This window comes from Furipterus horrens, unplaced genomic scaffold (assembly GCF_987537825.1).
Source record: "Furipterus horrens unplaced genomic scaffold, mFurHor1.1.pri manual_scaffold_1, whole genome shotgun sequence".
In the NCBI taxonomy this organism is placed as follows: Eukaryota; Metazoa; Chordata; class Mammalia; order Chiroptera; family Furipteridae; genus Furipterus; species Furipterus horrens.
Window position 1 is genome coordinate 4,911,364 of NW_028327171.1, and position 13,894 is coordinate 4,925,257.

Consider the following 13,894-nt stretch of genomic DNA (forward strand, 5'->3'; position numbering starts at 1 on the left):
CTGATAACTCATAATACCAGATGGTATTATCTACTTTACTTATTTTTATTAATTAAAAATAGCTTGTAATTTTAGAATATTGGGGAAAAGAATAAGTTTATACATATTACATGTTATACTGTGTACAATAAAATTTGTGGAATTTAGTAGTTATATCTTGGGTGACGATTTCAGTCATTTTTCTGTTCCAGATGCTATGACTAAAATTTAGTAAGTTCTTGACCTCTTATTTCAGCTGTAAGAATTTGGTTGGTTGTTTATAATGAAAGGGTTAAGGACCCATTTACTGTCGGGTAAAGTAAGATTTTCTGTAATCTAGTTGTTGAAGATAGTACAGTACCTCAAACATAGTATGAATAAAATGCATGCATATTTATACTATGCAAAATATAGTTTCAGAGTATCAAGACTATTATTTTTAGTTCTTAAATAGTTAGTATTCCACTTTTGTTTCCTCTAGTGGCTCATTAGTGTGTCTGTCTGCCTGCCTGCCTCTCCTGTCCTTCATGCTATGTTTGTCATATGTTTTACTTTTGTATATGTTATAAACTCCACAATACATTGTTATTTTTGCTTTAAACAATTATTTTAAAGAATATTGATAAAGAGAAATGTCTTTACTATTTATCTACATATTTACCATTTCTGGTGGTCTTTATTTCTTTGCGTAGATCTCAGCTTTTATCTGGACTCATTCTCCTCTGTGAACTGTAAACATTTTTGAGTGCAGGTATGCTGTTGACAAATTTTTGCACTTTGATTTTGTCTTGAAAGTGTTTTGCCTTAAAAAAAAAAATACAGTTGTCTCTCTCTCTCTCTCTCTCTCTCTCTCTCTCTCTCTCTCTTTTTTCAAAGGTTTTATTTATCTTTAGAGATGGGAAGGGAGGGAGAAAGGGAGAGAAACATCAGTGTGTGGTTGCCTCTCGCGTGCCCCCAACTGGGGACCTGACGTGCAACCCAGGTTGCCTCTCACGTGCCCTGACTGGGAATTGAACCTGGGACGCTGTGGTTTGCAGGCTGGTGTTCAATCCACTGAGCCATACGAGCCAGGGCTCTTTTTAATTTTTTTAAAGTTCCACCTAAGGACATTTTTAAAATTTTCTTTTTAGGAAGAGAGGAAGGGAGAGAAACATGGGTGGAAGAGAAACATCGATGCGAAAGAGAAACATTGATTTGTTGCCTTCTCTATATGCCCAGACTGGAAATCGTACATGCCTGGACCGTGGGCCCTAACCCTTAACCTAGGCATGTGCCCTGGCCGGGAATTGAACCTGCAACTTTCCTGTTATGGGATGACACTCCAACCAACTGACCCCCTGACTGGGAATTGAACTCAGAACCTTTAGGTTATAGGATGATGCTCCACTCAACTGAGCCACACTGGCCAGGGCTTGCCTTCGTTTTTGAAGGATGTATTCACTGGATATAGAATTGTAGGTTAAAAGTCTTTTTTCTTTTATCATCTTTAAAATGTTGCTTTATTGTGTGTGTGTGTGGTTTCTTACACAAAGTCGGGTTCTGGATGTCAGTAGGTGTTTCCCCTGCTCTCACTGCTTTTACAATATTTTTCTTCATCGTTGGTTTTCAGCAATTTGGTTAAGTGTCCTCATTGTTGGGGGGTGGGGATGGGTGTGTGTGTGTACTGCTTGGGGTTCTTTGAGCTTGGAGCAGTGGAATGATACTTTTCATTGAATTTAGAAAACTTCTGTTTTTTTTCTTCATAAATTTTCTTTCCCTGTTTTTTTTTTTTTTTTTTTTTTCTCCTTTTGATACCTTCAAACAGGAACGTTGGGTTGATTTGTTTTGTAGGTTTTGGATGCTTTGTTTATATTTTTTCCATTATATCTTATCCTTATTTTCAATTTGGTTAATTTTTATTGCTTTGCTTTTATATTCACTGATTTTTACTTTTGCAGTGTCTAACCTATTAGGTCCATTAATTGAATTTTTAGTTCAGCTATTTTTTATTTCTAGAATTTTATTTGGTTCCATTTATTAAGATTTGCTGTTCTCTTATTCATGTTTTCTTTTTATATTAAAACATAACCAACTTTTTGTCTGTTTATTTTTATATATAATTTCTGGGTCTATAAATGGATTTTTTTCCTACTAAATACAGGCCACACTTTCCTTTTTCTTTTCCTAGTCATTTTTTACTGGATATGAGCATTAATAATGCTAGGTTTTTAAGCATCTGGATTTTGTTGTCCTGCCTCAAAAAAAGTGTGGAGTTTTGTCCTGACAGGCTGTTAACCTAGTGGTAGACCATCTGATCCTTTGCAGTTCGTTCCGCCTGTGTTAGGACAGGCAGAAGGCAGCCTTCACTAGGGCACAGATTGGTTCGGGTGTCAGTCCAGCGGCCGTGGTGCTGATCAAGGCTTTCCTACCGGAGGCGGCTGGGCCACGTACTGTCTCCCTCCTGCGCAGCTCACAGCTCCCTTCCTGGTTCTTGTGCTTCGCCTCGTGGGCCTCCCCTCGGCTCCCGTGCAGCTTAGTGTTTGGGCAAAGAGTCAGGGATCCCTGGGTATAGATTAATGGGCCTCCTTCTCTGCATAGCTCCCTTCTTTCTGCTGCCTGCCCGGCCTTTCCAGCCAGCTCAGTAGCCTGGCCGCCCAGCCCAGCCCAGCCCAGCCCAGCGGCGTTACTGCCGTCTGGCCGGGTTCCCCCTTTCTACTCGGTACTCTGGCAATGGTCTTCAGACAGGAAGCAAAGGGGACTGTAGGGTTCACCACATTTTTTCTCCCTCTTCTCAGTGGTCACAGTTATGCACTGCCTGTTGTCTAATGTCTGAAAACTGTTGTTTTGTGTGTTTTGACCAGTTTTATAGGGATTTACTGTAAGTGAAGTACCAGGTAATCTAAAATGGTCAGAAGTGGAAGCTGGGTATTGTAGATCTTTAAAGATGCATGTTTTTATTTCTATCCCATTGTTATTCTTAACAATTTCATACACAGATTTAATTAATGTTTTAGAGTGAAAAACATGAGCCTTTATTTAGGTCTGACATGAGCAATTTCGTTGTGTTTGTGGACAGTTGACTATGCCATTTTGTATGTGTGTTCACACCTTCTAGAGCGGCGTGTATTGCTCACTGACTAGAGGGTAATAAGAAATCAGCTTATTTTCTCCTTATCGTTAGTTAATTGACAAAGTCATGACATAGTTTAACCTTAGAATGTATTTAACACCTGTGGAGCCGGGTGCTGTGCTTTGTGCTCAGGATGTAAAAGTGAGTCAGAGGAAAAGACTGTTAAGCAGTAGCTCGAGCCTGTGCTGTGAACAGACTTCTTTATTTCTGACTCATGAGGCCTCATTTTTAAAATACTCTTTCATCCTTAGCCCCTTCAGACCCCTTCCTTCCTTTCTCAACCATTTCTTCATATTCTAAATATTACTGATGGGTTCATTTTGTTTCACTGAACAGCTTTTTATTGAATGCAGGCCATGTGCCAGGCACTGTTCTTGGTACTAGTGAAGGATATGGTGGACAGAATTGACTTATGAACTTATTAAATTCAGTTATCCTCTTGATTGTGCACCTGTATGTCCATCCATCATTAAAAGTGAAATTGCCTTTTCCTTTTTTTTTAAATTGAATTCATCGGTGTGATACTGGTTAATAAAATTCTATAGGTTTCATGTGTCCAGTTCTGTAAGACGTCATCTGGACATTGTATGTTCACCACCCAAATCAAGTCTCCTCTGTCACCACTTATCCTCCCTTTACCCTTTCCTTCCGGTAATTAGCATTACCGTTGTCTGTGTCTGATTTTTTTGTGTGTGAGATAGTTTTTTTTGACAGAAAAATGGTAAAGCAAGCCTCAACAGGCATTTTACGGAAGTGGATATCCATATGGCCAGTACTTAGTGAAAAGATGCTCCTAGTCACTGAGAAAACACAAGTTAAAATCACAATGAAGTACCACTTCACACCTCCTGTAATGACTGAAATTAGAAAGGCTGATGATTCCAAGTTTTGGTGAAGGAGTGAAGCAAAGGGAATTAGGGAATTCCCTAAACTGCTAGTGGGAAAATACACTAATTTTAAAAAGCTAGAAAAACAACAGTACAACATCTCTGTGTATATCAAAGACACTTAACAATTTTCATGGTGGCAGTATTCATACTAGCTCTGAATGGGAAATTATCCAAATGCCAGTCAAAAGTAGAATGAATAAACAAGTTTTCCTGTGTTCATGTACTGGGACACTATAAAGTAATGCTAATGAACAAACCAGCTTAGAAGCATAACATTAAGTTAAAACTCACCCGATTTTGGAAATGATACTTTCTTGGAAAGAGGAAATTTGGTATTGATTGGAAAGCATCATAGAGTGGTTGGGGGAGGGGTTCAGGAATGATGGCCCTTTTTTGACACAAGTTCAAATGATGATAATTGTTTAAGTTACATGCTAAAGGTTTTAGCTTTTTTCTATATATTATAATAAGTTTAATCATAGTATATAATAATGGCATTGATAATAGAAACAGAAGTAATATTTTAAAAAGTGCTTTTCATATGCCAGGTTCCATTCTGCATGCCCACTTGTGGTGTATCATTTAAACTTCATAGAAAACCGAAGGGGATGGGCTTAGTGTCATAATAGCTCTGCTTTGCAGTAGGGAAGCTAAGACCCAGAGTAATTATTTGTCATTCCGGGCCTCAGTCTTTTTAATATTTACTTATAAGAGCTGTATATATTTCTTCCCATTTTTTTGTGTTTTTAACAATGCAGATTTAAAGCCTCCCTTTCCCCCCATTATTTGACATTTAGGTTTTCATTTTTGCTGTCACAAACAGTACTAAAGCTAAACATTCTTCCTTACTATCTTTGTGCACATCATCGATTATTTTCTTGGGATAAATTTCTAGTGGTTTTTATCCTCACCTGAGGACTCCTCCCTCCCTCCCTCCCATTGCTTTTAGCAAGAGAGGAAGGGAGAGAAACATGGGTGTGAGAGAGCGCCTTCTGCGCGCGCCTGTATCGGGAGTCTCGTGTGCCTGGGTCGGGGATTGAACCCACAGCCGCCCAGGCAGGTGCCCTGACCAAGAATCATCCTCAGCCTTTCGGTTACAGGATGATGCCCCAACCAACTGAGCCACAACAGCCAGGGCTAGGTTTTGTTTTGTTTTATAATTTAAAAAATTTGTTTATTTATTTGAGTAGGAAAAAGGAGGGAGAGAAACACCTGTGTGAGGCAGAAACATTGAACAGTTGCCTCTCGTATGTGCCCCAACCTGGACTGAACTCACAACCTATGCATGTGTCCTGACTGGGAATTGAACCAGCGACCTTTTGCTTTGCCAAATGATGCCCAGCCAACTGAGCCACACCAGTCAGGGCTAGCTTGCTTTTTTTTTTTATTTAACTAACAAAATTGCTCCACATGATTGAATTGTGTATTTTATAATGAGTGGTGAAGTGTTTAGAAAAGTTATCTCTTCTGCCATCATAGGAATGTTGCCATTTTCTGTATTTAGCAGATTCTTTATTAATCATGTACTATGAGTCAGTTAAGGGCCTTATGCTGTAGTGGAAGGAACCAAGCTAGGGTCTAAAATCAATGCTAAGTCACTGACCAGTGTGGCTCAGCTGGCTGGGCATTATTTGGCAAAGCAAAAAGGCTGCTGGTTCGAGACCCAGGGCACATGCCTGGGTTGTGGGCTCAGTCCCTGGTCCAGGCATGGAAGAGAGGCAGCTGCTTGGCTTTTCTCTCTTAACGTTGATGTTCTCTCTCATTCTTCCTCCCTTTCCACTCCCTTCCCCTCTCTATAAAAATAAATAATTTTTTTTAGAAAATAGAAAATAAAAGCAGTGCTAAGGCAGGTGGTAGTCAGGTAGGGTGGAAGACTTGAGTCTTGCATTTTAGAAAGGTTACTCTAGTCAGGTTGTTAAAGAAATGCAAAGTTGCAGATGGGCAGAGAGGAAAGACAGGTAACTGTTAGGGATCTCTGTCATCTAAGAGAGGCAGGGAGGAATGGGGGTGGGAGGGGGAGTTGTGTTGGGGTTTCTGTGGGAGATGGGGTCCGCGAGGCTGGGCCGCGAGGAGAGGACTGCCAGGCTCCAGGACCTTGACTCGGGTGGACTGGGCGGAAGACAGGCTATCCGCTGTGGTAGGAGAGAAGTGAAGCTTAAATCTGGGGGTGCTGAGCTTTGTTGTTCTCAGTTTGCAGGGTCTGTGCAGCGTTCAGGTGGAGACTGAATGCCCCACGAGAATGGCCACTGTCACCACCGTCCTTGACAGCACAGTAATTGCAGCTGCTACTGAGCCATTTATTAATTACCAGAGCTGCTCTGAGTACTGTACACGTATTAAAACACTTAACCTTCACCACGGCCTGTTGAGGTAGACACTATCATTATCAGGAAATTCGGTGTGTAGGGCCACACAGCTGGCAAGTGTGGAGCTGAAATTTCAGACCGCAGCAGCCTGGCCGAGAGTCCGCGCCCGGTGCGCTCGGGCCGGTGCTGGTGCGCGTCTCCAGAAAGGCGTCCGTAGGAAAAGTAGCTTGGGGCTGCGCGGTCTGCTCTGCTCTGTGGTGGGAGGAAGCTAGTCTATTCGGGAAGACGACACAAGTACGCTGGGGCCCTGGCGACCAGGGTGTTGTGCTTCCTTTTGGCGTTACTCTGATTGCAAGTTTGGTTGACTGTAAGAAGGTGGGGTTTTTTCTTTTTTTCTTCTTCTTCTTCAAGGAAGAATGAACTTTTATTAGTTAGCTACCACATACCGTTATGGACCAAAAATGTTTTTTATTTCTACTATGAAAAATCATGATCATGGATGGTCCCAGCCTACCTGTGGAATAATTGTTGACCATCAGTCTTGTGGCAAACGTACTAGATCAAGGTTTTCTTAGACCGTCGGATGTCCGGAGAAACCCAGCATTCCTGTGGATTTGTTTTTGTGTAGCGTGTGCTCAGCCTTTTCGTTGCCTGTGTCAGTGGTAGGCATCATGAGAACAAACCTTTCACCTGGCTTGGGGGTGCTTGGGGACACTAATTGCCATACACGTGGTGCTAAGCAGCATCTTAGCAGTGTTCCCTTTCAGCTGGTTTCCAAGGAGCCCAATCCATTGAAGAGGCCTTTCACAAGAACTCAAAGGTTGTTTATGTAATTTATGGTTCCCAGTTGCTGAAAATCTCATGTGAAAACATAAGTATTAAAATTGTTCCTATTGCTTTACAAATTAAGATTTTCTCTTAATACAGATTTATAGATATTCATTTTAATCGCAGTATTTACACCATTTAACATACAACTGTTGTGTTGAATGACGTACTTGTAGTTTTAGAGGTTTTAAATGTCTTTTAACATCCTCGAGTCCTTATTTATAGTCCTTATCAGGTGAAAGACACGAACTTGGGGCTCTAAGGACGTCCTGTAACGCTCCCTTACTGTCTTGTAGGAGGAGAGACTTCAGCATGCAAACCTTCATCTGTTCGGCTTGCACCGTCATTTTCATTCCATGCTGCTGGCCTTCAGATGGCTGGACAGATGCCCCATTCACATCAGTACAGTGACCGTCGCCAGCCAACCATAAGTGACCAACAGGTTTCTGCCTTATCGTACTCTGACCAGATTCAACAACCTCTAACTAACCAGGTGAGTTCATGACATGCCATAAACGACTTGTTGGAATGGTAGTTTATTCCTTAAAGTGGTAAATAGGCAAAATGCGTTAATGGTTTCCGTTTTACATGTCAAGTGGCATTCTGGACGGACAACATGTGATACTAGGAAGTTTGCGTTAAAGAGTTTGTTGGGTTTTTTTCTCTATATTTCACTTAAAATGCACTAAAACATAATCACATTATCTCATTCTATGACGGGGGTAGTTATTTTTAAAGAATATTAAAGAAACTGGAGGACAAATGATGATTGGAAAAAATACAATAGAAAATAAAACAATATTAAACTAAAAGCTTATTTTTATGGAAATGGGGTGGAAAGGTGGTTAAGTAGAAAAATGTAAATTAGAGGAGAACACGTCAGAGTCCATTATTTATGGAGTTGACTTTAGGCTTTTATAAGCTACTTTAGTATGTATACATGTATAAAAATAAGTATTAAACTTTTTTAAATGAAAAGAAAAGTAATGCAGATTAACCTTGGTGTTCATTTTGATAGACTAGAGAATCAGCACTTTTCTAAAAAAATAGATTGTGTAGAGAGAGGAAATGCTGGTATCTCTTGGGGGGGTGTGTGTGTGTGTGTATCTCCCTCACTCCGTTGATCCTGGCGTGGGGAGAATTTTTAACTAGTGGCAGTGGTAGTTCCTTCCCCTCCTGGGACTGACCTCATGAGCACTGGAAGTGGCGGTTTTCCATGTACTTTGGACCTCGGTTTGCCGCGGCTGTGCTTAGGCCGCCTGGTATAGCAAGTGAGGATCAGAACCTTGGACAATTTCAAAGTATTTCTTATACCGGATTATATGAAGGAAATGTGTTTGCCTACAGTTAAATAATGTCATTGTTAGGGAACATCCTTGTTTGTGTTATAAGATTTTGTCACTAGTTGAGCTAACTTTGTTTTTATGAAAGGTGTGTAGCATGTGAATAACAGTTAAGCAGTAAGATAAATCATGGCAGGACTTGAAATGAGAAGTTGTATGTTTGAGAATTGGAAGAGCTGGTTAAAATGTTCAGGTTTGAAAAGTGTTTAACTCTGTACCAGAAGAAAGTTGTCTGGACACCCAAAAAGTAGTGATAGCACAATACTTTATTTGTATTGTACTTTTAGTAAAAGCTAAAAGACTTTTAGGATCTGAAGAGAAACCAGAGCATGTATGGTACTTTTAAGAAAGAGGGTGTATTAGGATTCAATTTCCACTTGTTCAAAAGCAGCCTGTCAGGCAGGATGCCTGTTTTTATCTGTTCCACAGCCGATGGGACTGACTGCTTTAAATGCGGAAGCAGCCCACGCTGGGTCCCGCCCAGGCTTCTTTCTTCTGGCACAGTTCTCTGTGAGCTCCGACACCTGCCCTCTGCGGAGGCTGGGAAAGTTCCAGTCCTCTAAGGTCGTTTGCATAGTTATCGTAGTGGGTCAGTAAGTAACGTGTCTGTTTTTAGATGCAATGAACAACTTATTTGTGGATTATTTTAAAATAAGAGCTAAATCACCTAGTATTTTCATTTTAATTATAAAATATTTTAAAAGGTTTATACAGTGTAAAACACTGTCTTTACTATTCATATCCAATATTTATAATATAGTATTCAGCAAAATATTACTGCTAAACCCCATAAATTTCTGAACCCACTAAGGCAGTCAGATAGAAGAGATCGTTCCTATAATTGATATGTAAAACATTAAAACGGTGCTGCAACTCATAAAACATGGTTTCAAGGTCTTGTCATCTGACTGGTTGTATGACTTGAGTCAGGTCTCATGGACCTTCTGTCTGCTCCTTGAATGTAAGATTGGGACCTTAGACTAGGGGAACCCCACCCCACCCTGTTCGTAACTTCTAGCTCAGAAGTTCCAGAATTTTGTTATTTGACTTCATCATTTCTCATTAATCATCCTAGCATTGTCTTTTAAATTAGGGTTCTTGTGCAAGTAAATGGAAATGAGCTAACTTTAACATTTTATTTTTGGTAATGCTTCATACAAGTATAACACAGTTTTGTTCTAAAGATAAATTTAGGACACAAGAAAAACATAGTAAAGGCAAGAGTAGGGAAATACGATTAATGTTTGGAATGCTGAATCTCTGGGCTGAGTTTTCACAGCACCTTTCATGGTTCTCAGAATTGGCAGTACTCTGGATATGCATTAAATATGCTGTTCCACTTTATTAACAGCTCTCCAAATGACAAGAAGGTAGAACACAGTGTTTCTAATTCTGCATTTATATGTGGGAATAAGAGGTAAATATAAATAAGTGGATGTAATAGATGCTATACTAGAAAATAACTTTTAAATAAAGTTCCGGAGCTTATACTATGGAATCTTTTCAGGGGGAAAAAAAGGATTGTTTAGCTCGTGATACTTATCTAAGCAGGAGGTAGAAGCTACTACTTTTCTTTTGCTTTGTGGTCTGTGTCTTCACACAGAAAGGTCAAGAGATTCGAACCTTGGGGATGTGGCTTTTTCTGGGTCCCACAGCCAGGTAATTGAGGCAGCAGGAGGGAAACCCATCCACTTCCCTTCCTGCGGTGGGCACACCGGGGTGGGGCGGGGCACAGGGCACCTACAGCTTCGTAAGCTTTGAGCCTTCTGAAGCCAGGGGCTTTCTCTCGGCCGTGGACGGCAGGGAGGGAGCTCGCTGCATTGCTGTGCATTCTCTTGCCCTGGTGACGGAAGCGGGACGTGGAGAAAGCGTCAGCTGCCCCGGGCTGGCTTTGAGTCTCCCACAGATCTGTAACTCGGGATTTAGGAAAGTTATTTTCTCGTTCTGGATCTGTGCTCGTTGGCAGCGCAGCGTTGAGAAGTAGGACATTTGGTTACCTAACATGAAATGACAATGGAAGTGAGCGAAGGAAGTGTTAGTTTGTAGAAACTCACTTGCTCTTTGCTTATGTTTTGAGCATCTACCCTGTACAAGGCACTGTTTGAGACCGTGAAATGCAGCCTGGTCCAAAGGCTGATTCTTCTGTGAGCAGAATGCATCTGGTTTATATATACAGATGCCCTTGAAATCGCAACCTCTATTGCCAGAGGTGCCCAGGAGGAGTACGGTGTTTGGACTTAGCTGTTTGCTCCGGCCTCGCACGCAGGGCCCGGCCGGCTGCGGCCCCGGCTGGCGGCGCTCTGAAGGCCGGGCCCGCGGTGGGTGCGCTCCCCGTGAGCGCGGAGCGTCCTCGCTCGGTCGGGGCCACGTTGCCCCCACGTTTGTGGTACGTGCGTGTATGCTTCAGGGTTTCCCCCGTGTATGTGGCCTTGGCCTTTCGAGTGAGTGTGATTAGTCCTAGAAAGATGCAGTCAGTAGCTCTTCTCTCAGATGTTTGAAGCACCAGTGGACTCGTAAACGGGCAAGTTAAAGAAAACACATTCATGCTTTTGTATATAACTAATTTTTTCCATAATTTTAATAAATGCATAGGCTTATTTTGTTGGTATTTATTGTACGTGACTGAGTTATTTTGCCCAACAAATAGACTGAAAACGATTCAACCAAGAGGGTAGAATAGAGGCCTAAAATTGATGGGGGCCCCTGACCTAGCGTTACGGTTTGAGCATCGGGTGGCACGGTGGCCTGAGTTCTTGTCCCCTCGCCTGTGTTCTTCACTGGCTCTAGGACTTGGTCAAGTAATTTTATACCAGAGACTCAGGTTTCTCGTTTGTAAAATGGTGATAGGAACATGACTTATTCTCCTGAGATCGCCTAGAGGGTGACATGAGAGACTCATAGAAACACGCATGTTCACAGTGGAGTGTGTAGCAAATGCGTGCTGCTGCTGTCGCTACTTTATTATCAACGACTTCAGTAATGCGTTCGTTCCAACAGTGGTTGCACCTCCGTCAGCTTTTCATTACGTGAAATGTCTCGCCGGCCCGGTGAGGCTGTACTGCAGCAGTCTGAGTCACGTGCGTGGCGGCAGTGCCGGCCCTTAGGAAAAAGGAAACATGGTAAGGGAAGTTCTTGCAGCATTCATTCACAGAAAAGTAATTGGCATGCTTATTACCGATTCTGTCTATTCATTAAGTTAAGTCTTCAAGGAATGGTGTTAGAATAAAATATTCTGTGAATCTAGCTGAACCTGCTATTTATCTTTAGAAAAACAAAACTATATTAGAAAAACTAATCAGATTTTCTTATTCTTACTGTCTTCAGACAAATAGTTGTAATCACTGGAGGTTTTTTCTCCTTTAACCTTGTTTGGGACTTTGAGAAGAGATCATTACGAGCAGTAACTCTGTGAACCTACCATCTGTGTAACAGGTTTTTAGAGTTGGAGTATAGGTACGGGGGACACTAATGTTAATCTTGGTTAAAGGGACCGGGTACCTGGGTAACTGGTATGTGAACTCTCTTTTCTCACCACAGAGATGGTGAGGTTCTGGTTTTGTTTTTCCCACGACCACCGTCACCTCCCAACCCTCTTCTCTGTCTCTCTGTCTCTGTCTCTCTCAACTTGGTTAATTACCCCAAGACTCCAGCTATTTCTCTGAAGACTTGCTTAGTATGAGTGACCTGGTCACTGTCTCTCTGCCGCTCACACTGACATGAGTGTCCTTTGAGAGCTCTGCCTCGGTGGCTCAGCTTTTACTGGCATAAACGTCTGCAAGAACTAGAGAGGAATCCCAGAATGGCTGCTGGCGGTGACTGTAGATACCTTGATGTCATTAGTTGCTTTTGAAGAATGTTGATTGCAAAAGCGCAGTTGGAAACCCCTTCCATCCTACCCATCGAGGAAGAGTGGGGCGCAGAGCTGGCCATGTGCTCCCTCCGCATTCTTGGGGGTTGCAGGGAGTGAGGTCAGGCCCTGCTCTGTCCCCTGCTAGCAGGAAACTCACCGTTGAACCCTGACTGCCTATTAGATGATCAGAGAGATGTGGTTTTAAGATTGGGGCTGGAAGGAGTTAATGGAGTATGGTGGAAAGGGGGTTTTTTAAAAGAAATTGTCATTAGCTTTAAGGTGTCCTGTGGAACTTGTTTGTAGTAGGTCCTTGTGGAATCCTCAATGGGGGTATTGATTGGTGTCATGGATCCATTTGTTTATTCAAATATTTATTAAATGCCTATTATGTGTCAGGCACTGTTTGAGGCAAAGGGAATACAACGTTGAAAAAAGAATTCCTGCCCTTGCGGAGGTTTCCTTTGAGTGGCAGGAGGAAGAAAAGCCCGCCCAGTATGAGTGTGAGTGTGCAGGTCGGCAGTGGTCCTGCGGGCGGGGTGCGGGGCGGGGGTGTGGCGGGCGTGCGCACTTGGGGTGTCGCAGAGGTGAGGGCAGAGTGCAGTGTCTGGGGGTCCCTCCAGTCCTGCTCCGCGGCCAGCACGCTCTGGGCTGCCAGCTGGGCCTGAAGCCCTGTCCTTCGGAAGCTAGCGCTGGGCTTTTTTGGACTGCCGTGAGCCGGGCCAGGCTTCAGGGGTCACTCAGCAGGAATGTTTCATGGGCTAGTTGTATGGCGGAGATGCCCCCTTGGGCAGCATCTTGAGAGTCTCCAGGACCAGGGGTGGCCTGCAGTCCACTGTTCGATTCGGGGAGCAGGACTGAAGCTGGGCACACTGTCTGCTCATGTCATCGATTCACGCGCCGTTGTCTTGTGTGGGGTCAGTTGAAAGAGATAACAGAGAACATACAGTCCTCTAATGTAGATGCCTTTTTAAAAATAACAGAAGAGGGAATTTATATCAGTACAGTATAGTTAAAGTGCTAGTCTTTTCTGTCTATTTAAGGTGATGCCTGATATTGTCATGTTACAGAGGCGGATGCCCCAAACCTTCCGTGATCCAGCCACTGCTCCGCTGAGGAAACTCTCTGTTGACTTGATCAAAACATATAAGCATATTAATGAGGTAAGGCTGCTGATTTGTTGTCACAGCGTCTCTCTTGCAACAGAGCAGAAGGAAAAGTTATTTTGTGACCTTTTTAATCATGCTAAATAAACTTTTTATTTACCCCAATGATTGTCATATTGATGATTATGTGAAGACTGGTAAGTTAATGATTTATAGACAATATAATTATGTAAAAGAAGATACACAAACAAGCACTGCAAAAATATTAACATAATTGTGGTTAACTTCCCCCCCTCTTCAGAGCTATATTAATATATGCTGACTTACCATTTATATAATAACTTCTCTAAAACAAAGAGGAAAGTGAGGGCACATTGACGCTATAAAAGTATGTTTACGTTAGAGTTTTGCTTAAGACTGTATGTACCTGCCATGTGTGTCAGGGTGCTCTGGCACACTTACTAACCAGTTCACAGGCATCGGGCC

The 13,894-nt window shown here is 42.3% G+C and overlaps 1 protein-coding gene across 1 annotated transcript in view; it reads left to right on the plus strand.

Annotated features, from left to right (window-relative positions):
• Positions 1-13,894, plus strand: part of DYRK1A (dual specificity tyrosine phosphorylation regulated kinase 1A) — a 130,844-nt gene that overhangs the window by 86,378 nt on the left and 30,572 nt on the right. The window contains exons 3-4 of the mRNA XM_090271739.1: positions 7,409-7,605; positions 13,346-13,465. Coding sequence (XP_090127865.1) covers positions 7,409-7,605; positions 13,346-13,465 — 317 coding nt within the window. The remainder of the gene's footprint in view (positions 1-7,408; positions 7,606-13,345; positions 13,466-13,894) is intronic.